At 39.9% G+C, this 27501-nt stretch overlaps 1 protein-coding gene across 5 annotated transcripts in view; it reads left to right on the plus strand.

Annotated features, from left to right (window-relative positions):
* The window catches only part of CNTLN (centlein), a 283198-nt gene that overhangs the window by 6102 nt on the left and 249595 nt on the right, over window positions 1-27501 (plus strand). For all 5 annotated transcript variants that reach the window (XM_038402595.2, XM_043515178.1, XM_043515179.1 and 2 more), the window contains exon 2: window positions 20938-21026. In XM_038402595.2, the coding sequence (XP_038258523.1) occupies window positions 20938-21026 (89 nt within the window). The remainder of the gene's footprint in view (window positions 1-20937; window positions 21027-27501) is intronic.

A 27501-nucleotide genomic window follows, 5' to 3' on the forward strand; every position in this document is an offset into this window, starting at 1 on the left:
TAGGAAGCAGATCTCTCAGTTGTACCACATTGCATGGTACTTTCTGCATTGTCTCTTTTATGTTCCTCCTTGTTCCATTGTACTGCGTGATGTCCCACATGGATGATCAGCAGTAGCTGGCTTTGTGAGGGAAAGAGGCAGAGATCCTCCAATAGCCGATGTGGCCTTTGCTTCTCCCTTTCCTTTTCCAAGATTCAGAGTGATGTTTTCTAGGAAGGAGCACAGTCATCCATTCATAGGGTTTTTTTAGGCAGGGGAGGGATGAAGAAGTTGGCGTGCTACGTTATTCATAGCAGGGGAGGAAAGAGAGGGGATGGAGAAGGTAGTGGAGCAGGCTCAGTTGTTGGGCACTTTACAGGCTAGGAGGTTCCACTCTGTCTCCCTTCTTCTGTCTTGTGAAAAATGTATATGTCTGGCCTTCTCTCTCTGACTTCCCCCCATCCATGCAGGAAAAGAACAGTGATTTCTTGGGGAGCTGAGCTCCTTTGCCCTTCTTTTCAGAGCGGAAAGGGAAGGGGGTTGGGGGAGAGAAACCCAAACGCACACTTGGTAGTACCTCTTTACTGGAGTGTTCCCCTTGAAATCTATGGGACTGATTATTGAGTTATAATGGTAGAATTGGTCCCTGTAGCAGACTCTCTGATGAGGAGTATTCAGTTGTCCCTGAAAACTGACTGCTTTTCATCTGAAACAGCTGAATATCTAACATAACCCAAGGAGTATTATTCCTCCTTGATGCTGTATGTTTGTTAATGTAAGATTTCTAAATTATGAAAAAATTGATAAAATTTATGTCATAACCATCTCAATGATAAAGAACATAAACTCCTCATTGCTGTTATTTCTTTGAAGTTTTATGAGGAGGTGTTTGAGAAGCATCTTGTCCTCTTCGCATATCAGTTATTTCCTAAACAAAAGTGGGGAAAGTACCATAAATTTAATAGTTTTCTGCCTGTATGTTTCACTTATTATTTTTGTTTCGGTTAACCCCTTAAAATGAAATGTTCTCCTGCCCAGGCCAAGGTTTTTTGGTTCCTTTTCTCTTTTTTTCTTTGTGACAAAAATGGGTTAAACCAAAATACTCAGAGTAGAAAGTTTTGTACTGATCTGAGCATTTCAGCAATTAAGGGCAGGTTTACACTTAAAACCCTGCATTGGCGCAGCTATACTAATGCAGTTGTGCCACTGTAACACATAAGTGAAGATGTTGCTAGGCCGACGGGAAAGCTTAACTGCATCTGTCAGTGTTGTTAATCTACCTCCCTGAGAGGCGGTAGCTATGTTGACAGGAGAAGATCTCCCGTTAACCGGGGGGGAGGTTAGGCCGGCATAACTATCTCGCTTAGGGGTGTGGATTTTTCATCAGTGTCGACATTCATCTGTTTCTGCTTGAAAATGGGGTAAAGTCTCTGTACTTTCATTCATTAAATACTAGTTTGTTTTATTAGTGATTAGGCCAAGACCATGCATTTATTGGTGCCGAGGGATGCCAGCTCTGTGTGTGTGTGTGTGTGTGTGAGAGAGAGAGAGAGAGAGAACTCAGATGTGTTGTCATAAGGAATCTGAATCTGATGAGTCTGATTAGAACTGGTGCAGTTAATGATCAGGGCTTATCAGCGATGCCTTACAGATGGAGTAGTAACTATGTTCTGTAGTTAATTCATTCTGTTTTCAGTTGCTTACAACTTTGACAAACTTTAACTTGTCTGGCCTGAAATTTTTCATGCCAAGTCTCTGCAACCTGATGAACTTTTTTTTTTTTTTTTTTTGAATGTTTGAGGGGAAAAAACGTGCAATTGTTGCTGAGAGTAGGGCTGGTTAAAACCAGACGTTTTTGCCAACATTATTTTTTTCCCCTACCACTTTTATTTATTTTATTTATTTATTTATTTTATTTAAAAGATCTCTAGTAGCCCCGGGGGTCTGGTGCAGGGACTGGTCTCCTGGCTTCCATACGAATGCACTTTTCCCTAGGCCAAATGGTATGTTGAATTGGGAGATGAAGCTGATGCTCCTGCAGTTACTCTCCCCAAATTGAAGTTGTAATTCTGTGGAGTTTGGAGTTTGCTTAATGCAGCTGTAATGTTCCAAAAATTAAGAGCACGTGTCTAAAAAGTTCTACTGAGTATGTGCAAATGGTGATCTCCCCTCCTCACCCCTCTGAATGGTTTATAACTTAACCATATCTGAACAGATTTTCACTGTCCTGTGGAAGGCCCCTCTCCAATCTCAGGGCTATCTTCCTACCAAATTTTAAGGTCCTGCTCTAAACTCTGAGATTACTAGAAATTTTTTTTTCTAAACTTTTTTTTTTTTTTTTAATATTGGTAAATGAAATATAACAGTTTTTAACCTGCCTCACTCTCAGCAACAATCAGATAGGTTTAGCTGAAACATTAACAGTTCATCAGGAAGCACAGAGCAATCATGAGCCATTTTAGTCCAGACAGTTACATTTTGTGAAAGTTACAAGCAACTGAAAACAGAAAGATTAGGCATCCTTAGCTACAGAACATAGTTACTTCTCCTCCTAGCGTTAGACCCAAGACTTAGCCACACTGACTCTCAAAATGAATATGCCAAATTTATGTGCTTGTTTATGCTGTCTGTAAAACGAGGTTACTCCTCCATTTCCATATTCAGAGGTGCTTTGAAACTTAGATGAATGAGCATTGTGCAAATGCAGAGCATCATTTACAAACAGCAGCCAAAACTCCTAACTCTCAGCCCAATGGTCTAACCATTAGATCACCTTCCCTTCCCAGAATCAAGGATAGAACCCACGAATTTTGATTTCCAGCATTTTACTACTGTCTGACAAATAGTTTTGTAACCTACTGGCAAAGTGTGTGTCATGTTCCTTTCTAATGGCTAGTGCATAAAAAAGGCTAACAACCTACTACTGCTATTTGCTCTGGTACCTTTAGCTCAAGTAGTGGGGCTCTGTGATGTGTTTTTGAAGGTTGTGGATTCAAATTCTTATGGTGACTTAAGTAGGATTTAGTTACAGTTGAACAGGATGGACTTTATTTTTTCGTTTTCTTAAAAAAACCCAAACCAAAAAACCCCTAAAATTCTATACAAAAAATGATGTTAAAAGAATAACATCAGAGTGTCAAACACTAAGGGCTTGTCTACATTAACCACAGGATCGATGGGCAGCGATTAATCCAGCCGAGGTCGATTTATCGCGTCGCGTCTAGTCTAGTCTAGACGCGATAAATTGACCGCTGAGCGCTCTCCCGTCGACTCCACCAGAGCGAGAGGCGCAGTGAAGACCTTCGGTGCGTAGATCTTAGTACATTGACTTCAGCTATGTTATTCACGTAGCTGAAGTTGCGTTACTTAGATTGATCCCTGCCCTAGTGTAGACCAGGCCTAAGAAGGCAAGAGGCACAAGGTTAACAGTTGGCTGAAGATAGGCAAAGCATGGTGATAATCTTCTTTATGCATCTTTTAAAAAGAACAATGGAAGCTACTGGGTGCTGAGCTCTTGAAAATCTGGCACAGTATATAATCTTCTCTTAGAGTGGGTTTAAAATCAAAAAGCTATTTATTTTTAATGGGAACATTTTGTCTCATAGGGTCAGTGTCAACAAGTGTTAGCAAGAATAAGACATTGCTGGTAATTTATCTACCCTAATCTATTATAATTACACTCTTGCTCCAATCTTACCATAAGTAAGGCTATGTTTTTGTCATGGGTATTTTTAGTAAAAGTCATGGACAGGTCTCGGGCTATAAACAAAAATTCATGGCCCATGAACTATCCATGACGTTTACTGTATAAATACCCCCACTAAAATTTAGCAACTCCTGGGGCCCTGGGAAGCTGCTGCTCTAGGGGGCTCCAGGACACCGCTATTTAGGAGGGCACAGGGGACTGACAGCTAGCCCCAGCACTGGTGATGAGGGGTGACTGCCCCCAGGCACCTGCTGTTCCAAGCAACAGTAGTGGCTGGTGCAACTGACCCTGGGACTGCTGCTCGGGTGCTCCCTGGGGTGAGCTGTCCAGGGTCACCTGACTAGTGGCTGGTGTGGCTGGTCCCAGGCCCACTCCTGGGAAGACTGCTCTGGTGTTTCCAGGGGCAGCCCAAGCAGCATCCAGTACAGCTGACCCCGGGGCCAGCGGCTTGGGTGGCCCTGGGGTCAGCCACAGCCGCTGAATTTGTGACTTCTGTGACCTCCATGACAGACTCGCAGCCTTAACCATAAGTCTACTGTGGTGGAATTTTTCAGTCTTTTTAAAAAGTCACTTTGGTATCATTTAGTGCAGACATAAACATTGATTATGTTTGTGTTTTTGATGCCAAAATATCAGGTCAGTCTTGTCAATTAGAAATGAGTTGAAATGAACATTTTCAGCGAAATTGGTAATATTAAGACTTCATGGGTCAAAAACGAATGTTTCCTTGTGAAATTATGAATAATGACAGATAATGTCAAACCATTAATACCTGTTACAGTTTTTAGGCATCTATCTGTATGGTGCTCTTGTATAGAGTAAATACTGCTGCCAAAACACGGCTATAACAAATTTATAATTTCAGTAGTCCATACGTACGTCAAGCAATATGAGTTCTGAATAAGAATGTAATCTCTGTGGTATAGTAAATGACACTATGTTCCCTTTTGTTATTTTCTGTTCAAATGAATACTCCTTCTTTGTTGCCTAAATTATTAATCGAGACAACACAAAAGGAAATTCTTTTAAACTGATAAAAGAGAGACACATTTTAAGTTTTTATTCTAATACCACAAGATTAGGTGTTCATTGTAGACTCTCTAATATTGCAGTATGAAGGAATTTCAAAAAATAGATTTTTATAGTGCCAGCCTTAAAGACATTTTATCTTTGAGCTGATTGGACTGATAACTTCAAGATATATATTTTCTTCCTGATTGTGTCTATCTTGCAATTATATATGATTGTGCATACTGTGTGCTTCCATTGATGAGACTTGTGAACTTGAAAATAACTCCATTGTTGTTTTTAGAGCCTGATTTTTCTAAAGTGCTAATCGCTTCTGGTGAGGTACTGAATATCCTCTTCTTTCAATGACTTTAAAGAGAGTTGAGGAGCTCAGCAACTCAGTGTCAGGTCCTATAATGCACCAGAATATTCTATACCATGTATTCACTTATTTAGTAGGACTGGATCATGGGGACTGTATTTTTATTAAAGGGTTAAGTATGTGACTGGAAATTACATAGAGCACCAGCACAGCAGGATGCAGAGACTCTGCAGTGCTGGCATATTAGCAATGTAATTTTAAAACCCATGTGACAGACACATCAAGAAGCAAGTGTATGTGTAAAATTGTGTGTATAATTCATACCACAGCTTGATTAAAGACTTCTTCCCTTTAACTAGAAAACTTCATTTTAGATGGTAGGGGAGACCAAAGAAATACATCTTAAGAATTTTATTGCTACAGTATTTTACTATTTGTAACATCCATGTTTTTGCCTGCCTTTTCAAAAAATTCTTTACAAGCTAATCCGATATTTGCTTATCTCAGTAGCGTATTTTGCATTTCCGTACAAATTCTTCCAGCCTGACAATCATGCATAATTTCACTTCATATTGAAATATTCACTTCATAACATAGAGAATATACAATCTCTGATTATTTTACCTCGAGTTTTTTCCTAAAAACTACAGTAAACCAATAGCTCCCTCTGTCCTCCATCGCTTTCATTTTTCTCTTTCAGGGCATTCACTGGTAAAAATTCTGTCATTCATATTTTTACAGTAAATGCATTGTTTCCTAAGTTTGTGTAGCCAATTTTTCCTTTTGTTTGGTGATATTCCACTTCTTGAAGTCAGGAGATAAGGAACATTTCTCTTTTCCAGTGACCTGTTGTTTGTGTATATATCTAAAAGCTTTGGATGTTATAACATCTTAAGTATTATGTCAATTGGTTATTTATTTCAGTTTATGCTAACTATTCAAATGAGCCCCAATCCTAAACCCTAGATGAGGTAGACACTTATTTAATATATACAGTTATACAGAGGAAGCAGACTTCTCCAATTTCTCCATGTGCACAGCACTACAAGTAGTACAAATGTAAACAAAATGTAAGCCCCTCCATATAGTCATTCCTCACTACCCAGACTCTCATAAATGTCTTGTTGCTCAAGGAAAGGAGAAGATGCATTTATGTTTTGTTTCCTGTTTGTCAGTATGTCTTTCACAGCTGCATTGCAAGCATCTCCTATAGCCTAAGAATTTGATTCTGTTGCTTTGGAAAGGAGCTGAAGAATTGGCTGAAAAAACCTTTTTTTATTATTTAGATCAGAAATGTTCAAATCTGAAAATGCCATCCTCAGCATAATAAGGTTTCCAGCAAACAGATAGTTATCCCAGTTTTGATGTATATTTACATACCTTTTTAATAACAAAATAAATGGCCAGAGCAGTATTTTTATTTATATTTCCCTTCAAAGGGGAATAGAAATTGTATGAATTCACTTGCGGTAAGAAGCTGCAGTTGATCACCTGGAGTGAAAGGGCAATAGGAAGCCATGTCTTGTGACTCTGGTCCATGCCTCATGCACTTCTGATTTTTTTTTTTTTTTTGTCCCAAGCAAATGTTTATGATGTTGTTGTTCATGCAACATGAACTTTGTGTAGCGCTTGTTTGTTATTAGTTTATACTCACTGATTAGGGTCCTGCTCTTGCTGCCATTAAAATAAATGGCAAAACTGTTTGTTTCAATATGAGTAGGACCAGAGCCTAGGTTATTCATTTCCATATGTCTGCCAATATGATTATGATGAGGTATAATTATTTTCATTCCAAACTGAAGAAGAATTCCACTCTTTTTGTTTCAAAACTGTCACTTTCTCCATTTGAGACGTGACCTGCAATCATTGTAGTTGCTTTGCTGTTCAGGGGAGATCATTTCACTTTCAGTATAGGTCCCAAAACACTCTGAATATTTATGTTTTGTACATCTCTATTTCCAGCCTCCACACTTGGTCCCAGAGAGAACAGCTTCTTTTTCTGACATACAGTGTTGTTGTGGATAATTTTATTTTTAATGAGTAATTTTGGGGAACTTTTAAATGACATCTGTATTCTACCCTCTCTGTATAAGTTCTCAGCTGCTCAGGGTACACTCTTGCTGACCTCTCTGAGCAACTAACATACATTGAGTAGACGGAACAGACCTTGGATACACTGAAGATTGATCTATCCCAGGTCTTGACAGCTGTAGAGATAACTTTCTGTGCCAACTTCAGGCTGGCTATGCAGCCCTGTTTCAGAAGAAATTTTTTGGCTCCCAAGACCATTCAGGGAGCAGTCTTACCAAGTCCATTAATTGTGCCAAGAGTTTAAAAAAGCTGTTTTAAATTTTTTTTCTTAACGCTGTAATAATTGTCAGCTAATGTTATTACTTCTATTAGACCAAACCTGTAATTATTTATAGATTTAAATCAAACCATTTTAATAGCTAAAAATGTTTCTCTAGTTTGAGAGAAGTAAGGCTAAATATTTAATGGTAACTTTCTGCACTCAGTGACATTTTACAATTGTTATAATTAAAAATTCTGTACATGTACATGTCTTATTGCTAATTTTCTTTGCAGGTGTTAAAGTTCACAAAGACTTTAACCAAGGGAAGTGTAAATCATAGATTTAGTACAAGTAGCATGTGGCTGAAAACATTAATTCTTACGTTAAATTATTTTAACACGACCCTTTTGGTCTCCAGGATTGACAAAAAGTTGCATCACCATGCTACATTTTTATAATGAATGTAAAAAGCATGCATTGATTTGGATCACAGTGTCTTACCACTAATACACTGAAGTTTAGACGATATCTGGCACATTCTCCTCCTAATTCTGTGTTTGCCCATTCATAGTTCGAAGGGGATGACTGGTCCTTAAATGTCGAGTCCTACCATCCAAAACAAATAGTATAGGTAGAACAGTTGCTGCTTTTTTGGGTACTGTAATTTAATGCAGTTTAATTGATTAATAGGTGATTTAATATTCTTTTAAAAAAGAAAATGTACATTTTCATTCTGTATTGTTTCAGCACTCATGTTCACAAACTTTTTTCAAACTTCAGTTATGGTTTGAAGATTTGGGTAAAAATTTTGGTTGCTTTTTACTTTATGTAAATGAGATCATTCATCCCTATCTCTGATATACTGCCACAGCTGATAGCATTTCTTATTGAAGCAATGTATATTCCTGGGGGAATTCTGTGCTACTGTGCAATGCAGAGTTTGCGCAGAATTCCATGTTTCCCCTGCAGAATTGGGGCTGCAGTGCTGCTGGCCACCAGTAGGGACACTGGACTCTGCAGAGCCCAGCTCACGGTGAGCTGAGCACCCAGCCCGGCGGGGATAGAGGCTACACGCTCTGGCTGCCCAGCTTGATCCTCGTTCTCCCAGGGACAGGGGAGGGCCCGGGAGACCCAGCTATGGCAAAGGGTGAAAAAGGGTAGGGCTGCACCACACCACATTCCCCGAGAGTACAGTAAAGAAGCTCAGGGGAGTAAAGGCTCTGGAGGTGCAGATGTCTGGACTAGAGGGTGCCCCATGGCTGGGCTCTTGGGGGAGAGGGGTGCAGGTGTCTGGGCTCTGTTGGTGTCCGCAGCTGGGCTCTGCGGGGAAGGGCCTGCAGGTATCGGGGCTCTGGGGGCCCCACAAAGCCCCCTTCAGTACCCCCCAACTTGGAACTGGGTTGTCGGATGGGTTTCTTTAGCTCTCTACTTCTGCAGGAATCTTTTTTGCTGTTAACTGCATTGTTGACACACTTGTTGACAGGTATTTTGAAATAAATTACCAAAATAATTGAAACTGGAGTGATTATATTATGTTATTTTGACAAATAACATATGCAGGATTTTGTAGAGTTTTAAAATATTGTGCACAGAAATTTAATTTTTTTTGGTGCAGAATTCCTCCAGGAGTAAATGCTTTTAGTTTTAAAAGACAGGCATGCCTGCGCCCTCAACAAAAAAACAAACTAAAAACAATGACCATTGTTCTCCCAAAAATTTCACATTCTTATCCCAGGGTTAATTTTTTCTGGAAGGTTTGGTAACGTGTAGGGGAAGAAGTTAACCTAGAGGCTCATTAAAGTAAGGATTCTAAATAGAAGTCACAGGAAGATTGGGGGAGGGTCCCTGCCATAAAGAGGGGTTTTCCTTCCCCTAGCCCAGGTGCAAGGAGAAATAGGAATACTATAAACATCTCTGTAAGCTACTTAAATGACTTTTAAATTGACAAGTGTTTACTATTTTACTGCCTTTGCAGGTGAGGCTGAAGAAAGTGCAAGTCCTGAGTCTTTCTGCATTGTGCCAGGGTAGAAAAACACTCTGTTCTGAGTTGTGTGCCTCTGACGCTTGCTGGATGCAGTATTTTGTCCTCCTCTCTAGGGAGACCCTCCCTCTCAATATCTTTCCCATTAATAATCTGCCTTTATAACTAGCAGGCAGGAATTTTCAATATAAAATATTGGACAGTCTCCAGTATTTAGTCTGAGTCTTGTGAGTGTATATCCAGTTCCTGGAGTCATGTGAATACCTTAGAATCTCAGCTTTCATTTAAAAAATAAAGTTAAGGTTCTAATGCTCTCAGTTGCAGAGAAGCTTCGAAAAAATGACACACTTGTGCCGGAGGTAAGGAAACCCCAAACCAAGAAGGTAAATAAAGAAACCCAAAAATATATTTTAAAAACTCTGATGATTTTTAAGCCACCCACATGGTCTTTGGTAACCTGATGTATGTTTTTAAAAGGATTGGGATTGGCAATATTGGGTTACTTCTTCAGTTCTTGATGAATTTGTAGGTCTGCAAACCGATAGCATTAAGATTTCTGCATACTTACTGTCTGCTATTATAAGGTAAATTATGAAATGTAAGTTTAACTTGTATATTTAGGACTGAGTGATTTGTTTGGATGCCCATGTCAACCTGGTATCCATTGGCTACAATGGTTGTAATAAATTACCTGAGAGAGAAAAGAATTAACACTGTTTATTTATCATTGCACTTTTTTGAAAACAATTGTTTAGACATATTTGTGTTCCCTCCCCCTTCATTGTTCTGAAGAGCTTTGTCTTGATTTATAATTAAAGTAGTGCTATTTAGAGTTGAAGACCCACTGACTTATTGATTTTCTTCCCTAAATAATTTAAAACACAATTCTACCATTATTATTTAGTGTATTTTTATTTTACTTCATTTTTCTTTGTCTTTATGTGAGTGTTTGTATGTTGATGCTTTTTTCTTGCTGTGGTTATAAGATGTTTGTTATCTTAAAAAGATTTTGAACTAATTTTAAAAAATACTGTAGTACTTCTGTTTTTCACTGACAAACTATGCTTGGAAGCCTGAAAAGAAATTATTTCTAAATTTGGAAAATATTGGTATCTTATATTCTGTTTCAGCTGGAGAAGGAGCAACTATGGCATTTAAAATATATGTTCTGAAATATCTAGATCTTTGGGAGTATGATGGGGTGGCACCCACCGTGAGTGTCCCCTGGCTGATTGTATGTGCCTGCACTTAGTCTGCGGTGAACTCTGTCAGTGGTTTCTCAAGCACGTTTTCAATGACTCGGACCTCTGGCTGAGTCATGCACGCTGAGTCTGTATGTGAAACCAACCGTACCCTTTCTGGGGTATGCAGCCCACCAGGGGCCTATCCCAGTAACCCTCCATTGATCTCTCTGTGGCCCTTCATGGGCTCAATCTTTAAATAATCCCGGTCCTGGTATGACGCCATACCCTGCAGCCTTCCTCCTCAGTCCCACAGCCCCTTCTTGACTAGTCTTCAAGGAGTCCCTTGACTGTGGTATGGGGCTGTACTGCGGGGCTTCCTTCCTGGAGACTCTTCATGCTTTCTGGGTCTTTCTGGCCCCAGCTGTTCTTCTGTCTTCAGTCCCAGCGGCCAGCCAGGAGCTCCCTCTTGCTCCCCTGGTCCCTGCCATCAACTGATCTCTCCATGGTCCTGATGCTCCTTCAGCCATCTAGGAACACAGTCCTTATTCCTCCAGCTTCAGGTGGCAACTCACTGTCTCTAGCTCTGCAGTTTTTAGGGCCCTGAGTGGCTACTTCCTGCAGTCTTTCTGATTGGCTGCTTTCCTACAGCCATTCTAGGCCACTTGCAGGAGTTCTCTCTTTCTATTTTCTGGGACGGGATGTGGTAGGACTCTAAGGCCTCCAGCAGGGGCCTCTTGCCCTAGTCCGGTGCTTCTCAAACTTTTGTATTGGTGACCCCTTTCACACAGCAAGCCTCTGAGTGTGCCCTCCCCCTTATAAATTAAAAACACATTTTTTATATTTAACACTATTACAAATTCTGAAGTGGGGTTTGGAAGTGGAGGCTGACAGCTCGCAATCACCCCGTAATAACCTCACAACCTTCTGAGGGGTCAGAACCCCTGCCTTAGTCCACCCTGTCACAAGAAATAAAGTATAATACCAGTGAGGGGGTTGCAAGTAGTTGATGGAAACCAGCATGGGGCTCAATTAATTGTTGTGTAATTTATGTTAAACTCTTGGATGAGATATTCTTGTAGAGAGCACAACAGTTTAAAATGAAAATTGGTCTTGTAACAAGTCGACACCATGTAAAGTGCAGCTATTACATGGTCCTTTATTACTTCATAAGTATTCTTTTAAAAAAAAATTAAAATGATGAACACCCCCCTCCATCCTGCCCCACTAAATTGCATCCTGCTGCCATTGAAATCAATGGAAAATAATGTAGAGCAGAGCCTGGTACAAACCCCATTGAAGTCAGTGGAAAGACTCCAATTGACTTCAGTGGGCTTTGGATCAGGCCCTATACACTTACCTTACTGTGGAGCTATGCGTAGGCTCTGTAGTTAAGATTTCAGATAAGTTTCACTGTGAGCCCTATTTCTAGCCCCCTTACAACTTTGGATATGGACACTGATTTGTCCAAAAATTATGAGATTTACTCTGAAGGCTATAGAGAAGTTATCTGCAAAGTTGGAAGAAAATTATTTGGTTGATGAATAATAGAACACTCAAAAGAATACCCTGATTTGAAAACTTGCCCAATACTTATTTGAGTTCCTCTAGTTAAAAAAGCTTGTTACTACCTTTTCATATTTTCCAAATAGTTAAATCTTGAAAACTAGTATAGAGGCTGCCATTTGAAGGAAATAAGATGTAATTAAGTAAAATCACTAATGATTATTATATATAATGGTAATAGTTATAGCCCTTTGTGAGGGATAGTATATTAGCCTTTAGGATCCCATATGGAGGTATAGATCTGTTTTGCTGACTCACTCTGGAGATCAGACCACCAGGGGTCAAATTGAAAAAGAAAATACAGTGGCACTCTTCCATGCTCTGCCCACTTGAGATACTAAACTCAGCTGCTATTCTCAGAATTGTGCAGATGTTCAAAATATGTTCACGTATGCTCTTTGGGTTGTGCTCATCTCAATGGATTTGGCTTTTTGATTGAGGAAAAATGTGGTGGTAATCTCCTAAACCCAACCCACTTGTAGTGCCAAAATGAACTTTCACTCACAGTAGATTGTATAGACTTTCATAATATATTTTTTCTTTGTTCTATACTTTGATATGGAGTGAAATAGTTAATGTTGTCATTTTAAATTATCATCATAGGCATTTGAGCTAACACCCACTGAAATGAATTTGGCAGTTTATACCTCTCAGAGTTCTTGTTTCAGGATCTTTGCAAACTCAGGCAGACATAAATTTATAGATTGCAAGGCCAGAAGAGGATTATTATGATCATCTAGTCTGACCTCCTATATAACACATTCCATAGAATTTCCCCAAAATAAGTCTTAGAGCATATCTTTTAGAAAAACACACAATTTTCATTTAAAAATGGTTAGTGATGGAGAATCCACTCCAACTCTGGGTAAATTGTACCAATAGTTAATTATTCTTGTGGTTGAAAAAGACACCTTATTTCCAGTCTGAATTCATTTAGCTTCAATATCTAGCCATTGGATCATGTTATACCTTTCTCTGCTAGATTGAAGAGTCCATTATTAAATATTTGTTCCCCATGTAGACACTTATAGTCTATAATCAAGTCACTCCTTAATCTTCTCTTTGTCAATCTGAATAGATTGTGGTTTTTGAGTCTATCAGTATAAGCATGTTTTCTAATCCTCCAATCATTTTCTTGGCTTTTCTGTGAATCCCCTCCAATTAATCAATATCCCTCTTGTATTGTGGGCACCAGAACTGGACGCAGTATTCCAGCAGTGTTTTACCAGTACCAAATACAGAAGTAAAATAACCTCTCCACTCCTACTTGAGATTTCCTTATGTATTCCAGGATTACGTTAGCTTTGTTGGCCACAGCTCACACTGAGAGCTCATGTTCAAATGATTACTTGCCACAACAATCCTGAAATCTTTTTTTAGAGTCCTTGATTCCCGGGATAGAGTCATCCATCCTTTAAGTATCACCTACGTTCTTTGTTCCTAGATGTATACATTTATTTTAGCCATATTAAAATGCATATTGTTTGCTTGCTCCTAGTTTACCAAGCAATTCAGATCGCTCTGAATCAGTGACCTATCTTCTTCCTTATTTACCACTCCCTCAGTGTTTGTGTCATCTGCAAACTGTATCCATGATGATTTTATGTTTTCTTCTAGGTCATTGATAGAAATGTTAAATAGCATAGGGCCAAGAACTGATCGCTGAAGGATTCCACTGGAAATACACCTTCTCAATGACTATTCTCCATTTACAGTTACATTTTAGACATATCAATTAGCCAGGATTTAATCTATTTAATGTATGCCATATTAATTTTATATTGTTCTAGTTTTTAATCAAAAATCTGTGCAGTGCCAAGTCAAATGCTTCATAGAAGTCTAAATATGTTACGTCGACATTAATAGTTTTTTATCAACCAAACTTGTAATCTCAAAAAAAAGATATCAAGTTAGTTTGACAGGATCTATTTTCCATACACCCATGTTGATTTGCATTAATTACATTACCCTCCTTTAATTCTTTTTATTAAATATTACTATCAGCCACTTCATTATCTTCCCCTTTGAGAATCATTGTAGTCCTGACAGGGTTATAATTACCCAGGTCTTTCCGTTTACCCATTTTAAAAACTGGCACAATATTAGATTTTTTTTTCCAGTCTTCAGGAACTTCCCCTGTGCTCTAAGGCTTATTTAAAATCAACATTAATGGTTTAGCAATCATCTCAGCCAGCTCTTTAAAAACTCTGGGTGCAAGTTATCTGAACTTGCTGATTTAAAAATGTCTGACTTTTGTAGTTTCTGTTTAAATCCTCCAGAGCTACTGGTAGAATGGAAGGAGTGTTATCACCATATGATCAGACTGTATCCTCTGCTTTTTCTCTAAATACACAACAGAAATACGAATTGAACACTTCTGCCTTTTCATTATTATTATTGATACTTCAATGGACAAATACCATTGTTAGTATTCATACTATATTTTAAAAAAAACCTCCTTATTTTCCTTAACTCTGCTGGTCATAGATTTTTCCTTGTGTCCCTTTGCTTCCCTTATCAATTTTTTACAATTCCTAACTTCTGAAATGTATTCTTTACTATCAGCTTCCCCTTTCTTCCATTTGTTATATGTTATTTTTTCCTCATAGCATCAGTTACACCTTGGAAATGTTATCAAGGTTTTCTTTGCAACTACAACTTACTTTCTTTTAAAGCTGAGATTCTAGAGAGCAAGAAGGTATCTTTAGAAAGGAGCCAATATACTGTACTGCTATGTACCATCCAAATTTGAGCCCTATAGTCAGACAAATTGGGTCTTATTAGAACCAATTCATCAAGAGAAAAGAATACATGGCTCACTAAGGTGAAAAAGCTGTAGGGAAGGACAGGAAGCCCTGTAAATAGAAGCCTTGTAATAAGATTGCTTGTTCTCTTTGGAAATGGATAAGGAAAAGGAAATGTTTAATTTTCAAAACATCCTGACCAGCTCTACTTTTAAATATTTTAATAGAGCAGTTACAACACTGTGTATTGTCACATGCCCCACTTATTTGTCCTCTGTTCAAAACTGGGGTATGGCATGGAGCAAGGAAATAGATTTTCATCAAGAAGCATTAATGTTGCACTATAGAGGAAGATCTTTGATAATTTGTAAAAGTAGCCACTGCCTTCTAGTTCAGTTCCCTTATGTGAAAGTCGAGTTCTGAGCCAGCTGGGTAGTTTACTCCCTAGAACATTGGGTGCCAAAAAATAAAAATTCTGCACACGATATTTTAAAATTTGCAAAATTCTGCAAATTTTATTTGTCAAATAACTGTGGAGGCTCCATCATGGCACTGGGGAGCACAGGCCACTGGCTGCACAGGGGTGGAAGATCACTGTGTAGCTTTCCCCCCCAGGACAGATTCAGCGGTGAGACTGCACCGAACCCTGACACAGTGCAATGACTGGGCTTGCCCCAGGAGCACCCCAGCACCCTGCCTCTCTGTGCCAGGCACACCAGGTGTGGGCAAGCAGAATCAGCAAGGCAAGATCCAAGTGTGGAGGGGTTACTGTGGGGGGATCCAGATGTGGGTCGAGAAGGTTCTGTGTGGGGCAATCTGGGTGTGGGCAGCTCAGTGAGGGATTAGGGTGCATGGGATCTGGATGTACAGGAGCTTGTAGGGGGGTTCTGGGTGCAATAGTAATGGGACTCTTATGGGAGGTCCACGTGAAGGTAGTTGGGACTCGGCAGGAGGTTCTGTCTGGGTACAAGGGGGTTAGAGCTCAGCAGGGGGTTCTGGTGTGGGGGGCTCAGTGATGGGGTCCAGATGCTGGGGGAGTGAGGCTCAGTGGGGTGGGGATCCAGGTGCAGCTGTTTGGGGCGCGGATCTGGGTTCGGGTGGCAGGAGGGTCTAGGTATGAGGGGGCCTGGATGCACAGAGGTTGGGCAAATGTGGGAGTAGCTCCCTGTACAGTGATCCCTCCTCCTGCAGCTGAGGAGTGATGGCTGTGGGAAGTATGGGCAGGGGGAGTTTGCAGAGCTTCCTACAGCTGGAGGAGAAATGTGGGGGTGAATCTGATCCAGCCCTGGTTGCCGTGCAGGGGAAGAGGAAGTCCCGTCCTCCTCAGCCCAGCCAGGACAAGCAGCTGAGCCTGGTGCAGGGTAGGAGCCGCCAGCCGGGTCTTCCCCAGTCCTGCTCCCTACCTCACAGTGATTTATCTTTCTGCCAGCTGCACTGGGCACCCGAAACATACTGTTCAGGAGGGTCGCATGACTGCTCTTGTGGCTTCCTTTTGCTTCCTCATCAGAAAGTTATTTTTCTACAGGGAAGCAAAAAAATCTGAGGGAGATGTAAATTATGTGCAGTGGCGCAGAATTCCCCCAGGAGTAGTAGTTGCATGGAGATCTTGTTTATCCTGAAAGAGCCCAGCTGGTTCAGTTGTGGCACATCTTAAAGTGTGAGTGTGCACTTTTAAAGAGCCTGGCAAGGCATTTCAGGATAATGCTTTTAAGATGTTCAGTACTTCTGTGGAGGATTTTTTTGAGCGCAAATGTAGGAGATACTTCATAATGCTGAGCAAAGTCTTTTACTAAAGATTTGACTTCTGATTTGTTTTCTTACTTCAAAACTTGACAACTAGAAATCTAAGAACTAAATTTTTCTTAAAGCAATAGACTGTGTCACAAGATGGGTGGCATTTTTAGTCTAAATTAACTGTATGGATTGTCCCTTTTTTGGCCTGGATTTAGTAACTTCAGGAATGTGTTTAATTTTGTCTGTCTTTAAGTTTCAGCACTTTCTCTACTAGGAGCTGAACTCCAGCACTTCTGCTGAATTAAAGGTGACTTGTAAGGGATTTCAAAACAAAACAAAGCTGATATATGGCCTTTCCTTCTTACGATGGAAGAAGGATTGAAAGGCTCTAGTTGCTTGTTTCTACACTAGAAATATCAGGAATGTGAACTCCCATGACACGTGGGGGGAAGAATTCCCTGTCAAAATCTGTAAAGCCACCAAATCTTTCAAATTCTTCCATGGTACATACAGAACATCATCATCATCTGCAAAGAAGGTGGAGAGCTGAGGCTGTTGCTTATGCAAAATATACTTGTTCTCCTGTTACTTCATCCTTGTGCTGTACTCCCATTTGTTTGCTTCATCTGTCTTTTGCATTTGGTAATATTTCCTAGGTTGTGAGCTCTCTGAGCAAGGGCTTGTCTTTGTTTTTGTTTGTACAGTGCCTAGCACAATGGGAGACCTAGTTCAGTTGGCAGCCCTACTCACTGCTCTAATACAAATGAATGTGTGGTCTTTTCCTGGATTTAGGCTATGTCTACACTGCAAAGCTTTTAGCGACACGGTTGTGTTGGCGCAGCCGTGCTGCTAAAAGTCACGCAGTGTAGCTGCTGTTTGTCGGCTCTCCTGCTGACAAAAACTTCTACCCCCAATGAGCGGCATTTTTCATTGTCAACAGGAAAGCGCTCCTGCCGACAATGCGCTGTTCACGCTGGCACTTGCTGCGGCAAAACTTTTTTGTCTTGTGGTGGGGGGCGGGAGGAGTAACACCTCTGAAAGACAAAAGTTTTGTCATTCAATTGCCAGTCATTCATAGCCTCACTGTAATACATGTAGGTTTCAGTTGTGCATATGTATCCTTCTCATCCTTAATTGAAGAGGTGAGGTTGTAGAATTTAATGATGACTTCCTCTCTCCCAGGTGTTGGTATTAAATAGATGTAAACGAAAAGGCAAAGCCTTTTAAACAGTCTGTGCAAATTTCTTCCCATCTTAGTTGCTCAGCTTTTGGTCTCTTGTGCTGTCTTATTTCTTTTAGTGCTTTAGTCCAGGGGTTCTCAACCTTTTCCTTGCTGAGGCCCCCCTCACATGCTCTAAAATTTCCAGGGCCCAGCGGGGGGGGAGGGAGGGGACATGGGTCTCTGGGCCATGGGGGGACCTTTGGGCATAGGCATGGTTTTGCTTCTATTTGGGGGGTGGGGTGGGGAGGGTTGCTGGCTTCAGCCCCGCACCGCTTCTGGCTTTGGGGCATGTATGCTGGCATCAGCCCCATGCTGCTCCTGGCTTGTGGGGAGGGCCCTGGCTTCAGCCCCACACCTCTCCCAGCTGGGACGGGGACAGGAGCTGCTGGCTTCAGCCCCATGCCGCTCCCGGCTTCAGCGCTGGGGCTCGGAGCACCTGGTTTCAGACGTGGACTCCGCAGCCCCCCTGAAAGGGCTTGCAAACCCCTGGGGCTGCGAACCGCTAGTTGAGAACTGCTGCTCTAGTCATCCATAGTGTTTATGGTAGACAAGAACTGCATATCTAATTTTTGGGGATAATAGCACTCTTTTTGAAACACCCCACTCCTGGTTGTCTTCATACACCATAGAGAAGCAAAAATGGCACAACCCCTCCCCCACTTGTATTTTTTTTTTACAGTCTTATAATATTGATTCACCAGTCTCGGTTACATGACTTAAGTGCTTTCCTGCATCAAAGCTTAAGTCTGTGATTGTTCCCATTCCTGTCAAGCAGGTGCTTCAGTGCTTTTCCTGAATCAGTACCTTGGTGGAATTACTGTGGTTTTTTGTGATCTATCAAATGCAGTTTGGTGGCAGTGATGTAATTCATTTTACAGCAACTACAGTATTTTGGCATTTCCTTGCACCCTCCCAGCCCCCGCTTTGGTATTGCTGAAGCCCAATGCACTGGGGAAGAGAAGGTAGGCATGTTTTACTAGTAGTTAAGAAAAAGGCCTGAAACCCAGAGTGGGCATATCTTCTGATTTGACTTAAGCCTCTAGCTCCTTGTATGATCCTAGAGCAAGTCATTTTGAATACTTTGAGCATGTCCTCTCAAATGGAAAACTGCAGCAAGAGGGAAGAAAAAACACATGGCTTAAAGAGAAGACGTTGCATCTAATTTGTATTTGGTTGAAAATTCCTTACCAGTGCCGTGATCGTTTCTGCTGCTGCTGTAGTTAACCACTGTGACAGATATTGCAACGCCATACAGTAACTTTTGGGACCATTGTATTAAATTAATAAATAGTTTATGTATGACTGTCTTCTGCTCCCTCAAGGAGGATTTCCACAGCTGCTCCATGGTTGCTAAGACTATAAGGCTATGATTTAGTCACAGAGGCCACAGAAGTCATGGAACCGTGACTTCAGCGGTGGGGAGTTGCAGGGTCCCTCACAGGCAGCGGGGTAGCTTGCAGCTTCCGGCCACCGATCCTCATTTTGTCCTGGATATTTTTAGTAAAAGTCAGGGACAGGTCGGAGCTTCAGTAAATTTTTCCTTTTTCCCTGTGACCTGTCCCTGACTTTTACTAAAAATATCCGTGACAAAATCTTAGCCTTAACTATAAATAACTCCAGAGAGGGTAACACTCCTGGGGTAGTTTGCATATATTGGTTCATACTGGGCTTTCCAGAGACCAAGAGAAAAAGAAAGAACTTTGGATGTGTAAAGGCTGAGTTTACGCTCATGGTCTTCGTTTTGATTCAGCAAATGGACGGGACCTTTGGTACTAAAGGGTCCCCATCCTTGCTGAAAGGTTGGAAGTGATGTTGGCTTAGCAGAGTTGTCATGTGGACTGTGGTCAATTTCTGGAATTTTTACTAAACATGTAGAAACTTCTGTTGTTTTTATGTTTTTCTCTGTAATGTTTTTCTCCTTAAAATAAACTTAGTATGTTGAGGAAGAGCTGTGTTATAATTTGTGACTGCTGGCAATACACTGTTCAGAACTCTAGGAGAGAAAGCAACTCACAGAGGCTGGATAGGGAGTCTAGCTTGCTGGAGATATCACAGTGTATGGCAGGGGTCTGTGCAGTCTTAAAATCATTACTCAGAAGGGAGTGGGACGTAGGTCCCTTCCCAGAGACAGATGGCTGGAGGCCTGAGACTGACTGTGCACTTCTGGAGTAGACCATTGCGGGGGAATATTGATGCAGTTACCCTGAAACTGTTTATTACAACCACCTAATTTAGGATAAAACTGTCTGGTGCACATGAATGAGATCCATAACTCTAAATGTGGAAAACTAATATCTGTATTTTAATAAAATGCAAGAACAGTGCATTTTCAACTTTAATTTTAACCTAAAATCTATTCTCAGCTGCAGTTTTAAAATGTGGAAGATAATACTCCCTTTCTTGTGGGATGTGGATTTTGTTTTCATTGGCATGACCCTGGATTTAGCTTTTCCTTACCTTAAGGCTTTGATTCTCAGCCTGGGGGTTGCCAAAAGGGGTGAAAGAGTCATGAGCATAGTGTCTTTGCCATATTGCTAGTTTGCTAGAACATCCCAAAATGGAAAAGGAATACTAGCATGGAAAAGGTTGAAAACACCGCCTTGCTGAAGTGAGTTCAAATACTCTCTTACTGATACTTATAGATCCTCAATCTTGCTGCTTCTAATGCAGCTATATTTAAAAATCTTTGTTTCATGAAGGAGGAATTTGTTCTCTGTGTTACTTGTTCTCTGTCAAAATGCTCCGCTTCTAGTAAAAGCTATTTTTTTCTGCAATATCAGAAAGTTCTCAGTATCATTAGAAGTCTCTATCCTTGATATAAGAGACTGAATTCTTCCAGCAGGGGAGCTGAATTTTAGAGTTGAGACTTGCTCCTCTAGTGAAGGAGTGAATTGCATTTCTTTTATACCTAGAACTGAAGGAGGAGTGAGAGCTGTCATTGAAGACTTATTGATTGGCATTTATTTTACTATTTCTGCGCTAATACTTTTAAATTGTTTTTTCTTTGTTGAGTTGGACATCTCTGTTGAAACAAGCAAGTAAATATGTCATCCTGAGCAGTGAAGTCACTGGACTTTTCTCTAAAATATAGTTCTTAATAATTTAACTTGTGAATATTCATACTAATAGTTCATTATTCTGTAAAAGTTACATGCTAAACATACATATTTTGTATTGTTTATTTCTCTCTGTCTTTTTAAGGCTGATAAAGAATTTGTATGGTCTTTGTGGAAACGCCTCCAGGTGGCAAATCCAGATCTTACACAAGCAGTCAGCTTGGTGGTGGAAAGGTGAGCTTTCTGTATGATTTTTTTTAAAATAAAAAATGCTAGGTATCTCTTTCTTCTGTTTGATGCCACATAGTTTCATGTTTAAAAAAACATTGTAAAAAAGTCTTAAACTTCTGAAATTATCTAGATTCTTTAATTTGTAAGAATGGTATCTTTAAACTTGGTCAAGACTCCCTAAAGCCTGAGAGAGGCTGCTTTTTTAAAAGCAAATCTAAATAAACTTGAAAACTCTGTGCTTTCATCCAGACTGCTCCTTATGCATTGAACAGTGTTCCTAATCTTATGTAAAAGAAGTCTATCCTCACATTCCTCAGATTAATTTCGTGGTGTTTGTTTTTATTCCTAACGGTGGCTAGATTGAATGGTAGTCAGTGACAGTTTTTATATACTATGTACATACGTGACGTACAGAATTTTAGGTTGCAAAATCAAGCACTCAAAAATTAGGTAATTTTAGAATTAAGGTTACCCGTGCAACTGTAATTCTGTTCCCTGGTACGTAAGTATTTTGGTATGGTCTTTAATTAAATGATCACATACTGTTTTTTTACCACAGGATCCCTGCATTATTCAGTGGACAGGATGGACAGTGCTAAGTGAAAGAGGCAGTTGTTCAACACTTCTTTCTATCTCCAAGCCCTGCACTGAATAAATAATATCTTATTTACTGATGGCATTTATCACCATAGTATCCGGTTCTTAAAAATATTAATGAATTTAGCACCATAATATATGATTGCTTTACAGATATTAATACATTTATCTGCACGTTATTTCTGTGACCTAGGGAAGTATGGTATCCCTATTTTGCAGATGGGGAATTGAGCCACACAGGTATGTTTTGAGGCCAAAATTAGAAGAAGTGTTCATTAATTGTTGATGCTCAACTTAAGATAGCTGTGATCTGACTTTCATAGAGGTTCTAATTACCTGAAACTTCCACTGATTTCAGGTAGAGTTGTGAGTGTTCAACACTTAAGAAAATTTTGCCCGAGGTGTCTCAAGTTGGACACCCAGAAAATAAGGAAAACAGTTAGTGGCCAACTCTAAAAATTTTGCATTAAGTGAGTTGCCCAACATCACATAGAAGGTCTGTGGTACAGTAAGATACAACCCAGTTCTTGTGCACCCCAGTCTGGTGCCTTAACCACAAAACCCCTTTTTGATTGCTGCAGTTCCCTGCCGTAATCACCAATCATCAACGTCTGCTGTGCATATGGCCTGGGTTCTACAGTCAACAGCTCACTCACTGTATAACTCTGTCTCATTTGCCATCCATCCTCTGCACTGAAAGAAGAAATGATTGTGTGGTAAAAATAGTATGTGATCATATAGTTTAAGTCTACAGAATAATGCCTACACACAATGTGACATAAATTGATGTTGCATAGGCAACTTGGCTGCATTAGAACATTCAGAAAATGTAGGAGTAATTCTAGGACAAGTTCTGCTGTGTATGTTAAGATGATGACTTTTTGTGATTTATATCTTGTCCAAATCTGGACATATTTTCATGAGGACAGAAGATATGTCTCTGATTCTGGGACTATTCCCCTACCAAATGTAAAGTTTTATTCCAAATCCCAGGGGTGCTAGAGCTGTTTTTAAAAAAAAAAAAAAAAAAAAAAAAAAAAAAGTCACACTTTGGCAAAACTGTTTCTTGCTAACTTCATTCTTGGAAATGGCTAAACGACTTTTGCTAAAAACTATTTATGTAAAAATATTAACCTGAGGCAGAGAGCAAACACAGAAAACTGAAAGGTGATTGCATGATGTTTGGTAAAGTTATAAGAAAGTGAAAACAGGGAACTATAATGAGAAGTGTTAGGCTGCCTTATCTATTGGTGTTGTGTATGTCCCTCGCCCTATAATTGTAAAAGGAGTGTGTATTACATGCAAAAAATGCATTAAAAGGAAGTTACTTAGGGCAAAGACAAGCTCACAAAAGTTAGGAAATGCCATTGATTTGTATAGATTGTAGTCAAACGCTGAACTATAGTTCAGACACTTTTATAGTCTCTTGTCCCCCCTTCCTCCAACTTTTCTTCCTAGGATTTTTTTCACACCTAATTGTTGCCTCATATTTTAAATTTGTTAGTATGCGATTCAGGACAGGGACTGTCATTATGTATTTGTCATCCTAGTTAGCATGATGGAGCCTCAGTCCTAAATGAGGCATTTGACTCTTACTTTAATATAAATTTCAATATTTAATTTATTATTTCAGTTCTCTTGTTACGATCATGAAAAACCTATGTGTTATCTTTTTATATATTCTATAGTTGCTAGAAGATAAAAGAGCATGGTAGGTAAGGAAACATCCATAATATTATTTTATGGTGCATCTATTGATTTTTCTAGAGTCAAAAATTGAAATGTGTTTTGGAATATATATATATTTTGGTTTATGCAATGTGTGGTGTTCATTTTTGGCTGTTGAGTCTCGTATTCTGATTTTGTTTCGTATGCAAAAGCGTGGTGACAGTACTGTTCATGCACCTCTCTAATCCTAAGTGCACTCTTTTGCTTCTGTTCCTTAAAAGAACAGTTTGATGCAGTAGAACTGCTGTTGTGAATTCAAAGGTATGAATGTCAAACGTGTGTGTCCTAATGTCTTTGATATGTCTCCCCCATTTTCTTGGCCAGAATTATGGAATTTCCAATTGCCTCTGGAGCATTTTTCCCAGATCTTAGCGTAACTGCAGAGGATCCTGGAGCAGGGTTTGGAAATTGAGTTACTGCTAGGGATACCCATTCAGTGCAGATATGATTAATAAAACTCACAGCTTTGCACCTGATTATGGAGATTTTGTCTTTTGATTTATAGAGTGCCTAATAAAGGGAGACTTTTCACTCTTGAAAACATTTTTTTAATCCTTTTTTGTTTGAGGTGCCGGTCCCCTCTCCAGCAGTCGCTTATAGCCCTAACTTTACCTATAAATCTCTTTTTTTTTTTTTTTTTTTTTTTTTCTTCTTCTTCTTTTTGCTCCTGTAACTGGGTTGTCTAGGCAGTGTCTCTTTGTGGCCTGTCGGAATGACTCACTCCAGTGCAGGTCCCTAATAGTTGGGTGTTGACCTCACAGATCTGGTGGTTGTGGTACTGTAGCACTCTGGTTATGGCACACTTGAGCCCTAACTAGGAAAACTAATGAACTTCAAAATAAGGATCATCCACGGATTCATTGGTGGGAGCCTGCTGTGGGCTTGATAGTCTTCCTGGGCTTAGTTGCCCAACCACCAAATAGCTTGTTTAGGTAGCAAACTTCCACAGGGTCTTGCCTGGAAGCTGGTTTCCCTTGCTGAGCAAGTAGCAGAGCTCTCTCTTCCTTCCTGGTTGTGAGACCCTCAAAGGGGTACCCAGAACTGAGTTACCTTGTTACCCCCCTGCCAGAGTGACAGAGAGACTTGCTTGTGCTTAACTGGGTGTCAGTTTCCTGATGCCACCTGTCAGTTAGCCACCCAAGCAATCTCCTTAGGGCTCTGCTGGCCCTTACTTTGGCTTGCAGGTTAACAATAGGTACACCCTGAACCACACCGTGAAGTATCTCCATTGTAGTATCCACCCCCTGTCTCTGGACACTCAAAGATATTACCAGGGTTGGTATCCCCCAGGGGACAGTGTATAGACAAGTTTGTTTGATTCAACTGAGAATCATCTCTTATATAATATTGTAGCACTGAGATATAGTGGAAAAAAAATCGTAAGTTTATGATTAAAGGTTAAAATTTAACAAATCGTAATTAAGGATAGGTTTCAGAGTAGCAGCCATGTTAGTCTGTATCCGCAAAAAGAAAAGGAGTACTTGTGGCACCTTAGAGACTAACAAATTTATTTGAGCATAAGCTTTCGTGAGCTACAGCTCACTTCATCGGATGCATTCAGTGGAAAATACAGTAGGGAGATTTATATACACAGAGAACATGAAACAATGGGTGTTACCATGCACACTGTAAGGAGAGTGATCAGGTAAGGTGAGCTATTACCCGCGGGGGCGAGGGGGGGGGGAGAGGGAACCTTTTGTAGTGATAATCAAGGTGGGCCATTTCCAGCAGTTGACAAGAACATCTGAGGAACAGCGGGGGCGGGGAATAAACATGGGGAAATAGTTTTACTTTGTGTAATGACTCATCCATTCCCAGTCTCTATTCAAGCCTAAATTAATTGTATCCAGTTTGCAAATTAATTCCAATTCAGCAATCTCTCCTTGGAGTCTGTTTCTGAAGTTTTTTTGTTGAAGAATTGCCACTTTTAGGTCTGTAATCGATCACTCACTACAAAAGGTTTCTCTCCCTCCCCCTGCCCCCCAGCTCTCCTGCTGGTAATAGCTCACCTTACTTGATCACTCTCCTTACAATGTGTATGGTAACACCCATTGTTTCATGTTCTCTGTGTGTGTATATAAATCTCCCCACTGTATTTTCCACTGAATGCGTCTGATGAAGTAAGCTGTAGCTCACAAAAGCTTATGCTCTTTTTGAGCAAGGATAGCAAGTGGAAATAGAATTGGTTACACACAAAAAAAATCATAAAATGCAAACCTGGGTCTGTATTTATCAATGGTTACTTTTTCTGTTTAATAATGTAGATTTACCCCTAAGGATTCAGTCTTGTGCAGAGCTAGCTGCTTTTTAGTCAAACCAGGGTCCAAGCATTCAGAAATACCCACACTCTTCAAGGGGTATTCTCAGTGAAAGGATAAAAAAATACCTTCTTGCATTCTATTTATAGTCTTCAACGTTCATTTCCCCCCCTCTCCCCAGACACAGGGCAACCCCTGTGGTTTAATCTCCAGTGTCCTCCCTTCCGCCTGTTTATTCCGGTTGGGACTTGCTGTTCTAGAAGAGTAAATCCTTTCCAATGGCCCTCTGTGTCACCCTGGGCAGTCTGAACTGGGCTGGCTCTTTTCCTTTTAATTCCCCTCTACATGCCTGACATAAGCTGCAGATTTAGCGGGGGTAGGGTCAGTTGAGTCCATAGGCTCCTTAATCCCCTCATTGCCAGTGTGAGGCCCATGTGCCGCATCACAGGCCTCCTCCACTCCCCGCCCCACAATTCCAAATCAACTTTCTCATCATATACAGCTCTAGTCTTGCAACAGCTTCTGACTGCTTGTGGCCCAGAAGTAGATAAGCAAACAATAGAAGCATTAAGTTAATCAGCAACATCTGAGAATCCTACACTGCAGAGAAATGGGTATAAGACAACAGGTCCCACATGAGAATTATTATATTAACATGTCCTCTTTTGTTTGAAATGCTAAAAGCAACAGTGAGCAGCATTAAATCTGACAATCAGAAAATCTTGATTCAGGGTTGAGATGTATTCAACCTTTTTGTTCTTTCTCCTTGGGGCTATACAACATGGATAGCACAAGTGTTTGCATATCTTCATTTTCCAATTTATTTATGCCAACTACTAAATTTCAGGGCTCATTAAGGTACTAGTTTTCGTCACAGTTTAGCTAAGGTCACAGGACAGCTCCTTATTTCCTTTCCTGGAACACATCATAAGAACTATCAGGAAAGAATATCTCTCATACTCAAGATGTGATGAGCTTGCCAGTACCATACAGTGAGATTCAGTCCTTAAATTGGTGGATGAAGAAGGCAATTTTTCTGCAGCTAATGACAATATATAAGGGATAAAAAGATGCAAGTCTAAAGACGCTAAAGCACTCAGTTACAACCTCACACAATACAAAGAAGATGGAATGATGAAGAGAAAATGAAAAGCATAAATTGGTAGCTGCTGAGACTTCAGGAATTACTAGTCCTACAATCAAGTAATTGTATATTTGTATTGTTAGATGACATTATTCTAGCAACTTCTCAGACCTACATGGAAAAGTGCAATTTTTTTGTTTCCATTTCTTTTTAGAATTTTTTTTAGTGACGATAGGATTACCTTTATTTCTAACTTCACAATTTCAGAATGCTTTCATGCTCCTAAAATGGGAGTTCAGCTGCTCTAAAAATTTTAAAATTTACCTGGGACCTCACTGTGGCTACAGTGTTAATTCCTGAAATACACAGAAGATATTTTATTTTTCAGCGTTCTTTGCAGTTCTTATTCGGTGATTGTAAATACATTCCCCATTTAATATTCAGATGCAAACAAAAAATTATCTTTGCTGTGCAAATGAGAAAAGCCTTTGGGATATGTAAAAGCCTCCAGGTATTTTCAAACAAACCATTGTAAGAGTATATCTCATGTTAGTGTACTTTCCAACTACTTTAAATACTATTGATCTCTATATTATGTAAAAAGAATGCTATTTCTAGTTCGCTTGCCTTTTGAAACATTTATTTTTGATGATTAAAATTAAAAAGGAAAAGTGTTTAAAGAAAAGAATAAAGGTGCTAAAAAGTCCTGAGTTAACAGGTCAATCCACGTAGGCACTTAGTAAATATAGTTAGGGTCCGTAGAATGGTGGAATATCACTATAAATTTTAAAAGATATGTATAATACCTTTT

Source organism: Dermochelys coriacea, chromosome 5, assembly GCF_009764565.3.
Source record: "Dermochelys coriacea isolate rDerCor1 chromosome 5, rDerCor1.pri.v4, whole genome shotgun sequence".
Classification (NCBI taxonomy): domain Eukaryota; kingdom Metazoa; phylum Chordata; order Testudines; family Dermochelyidae; genus Dermochelys; species Dermochelys coriacea.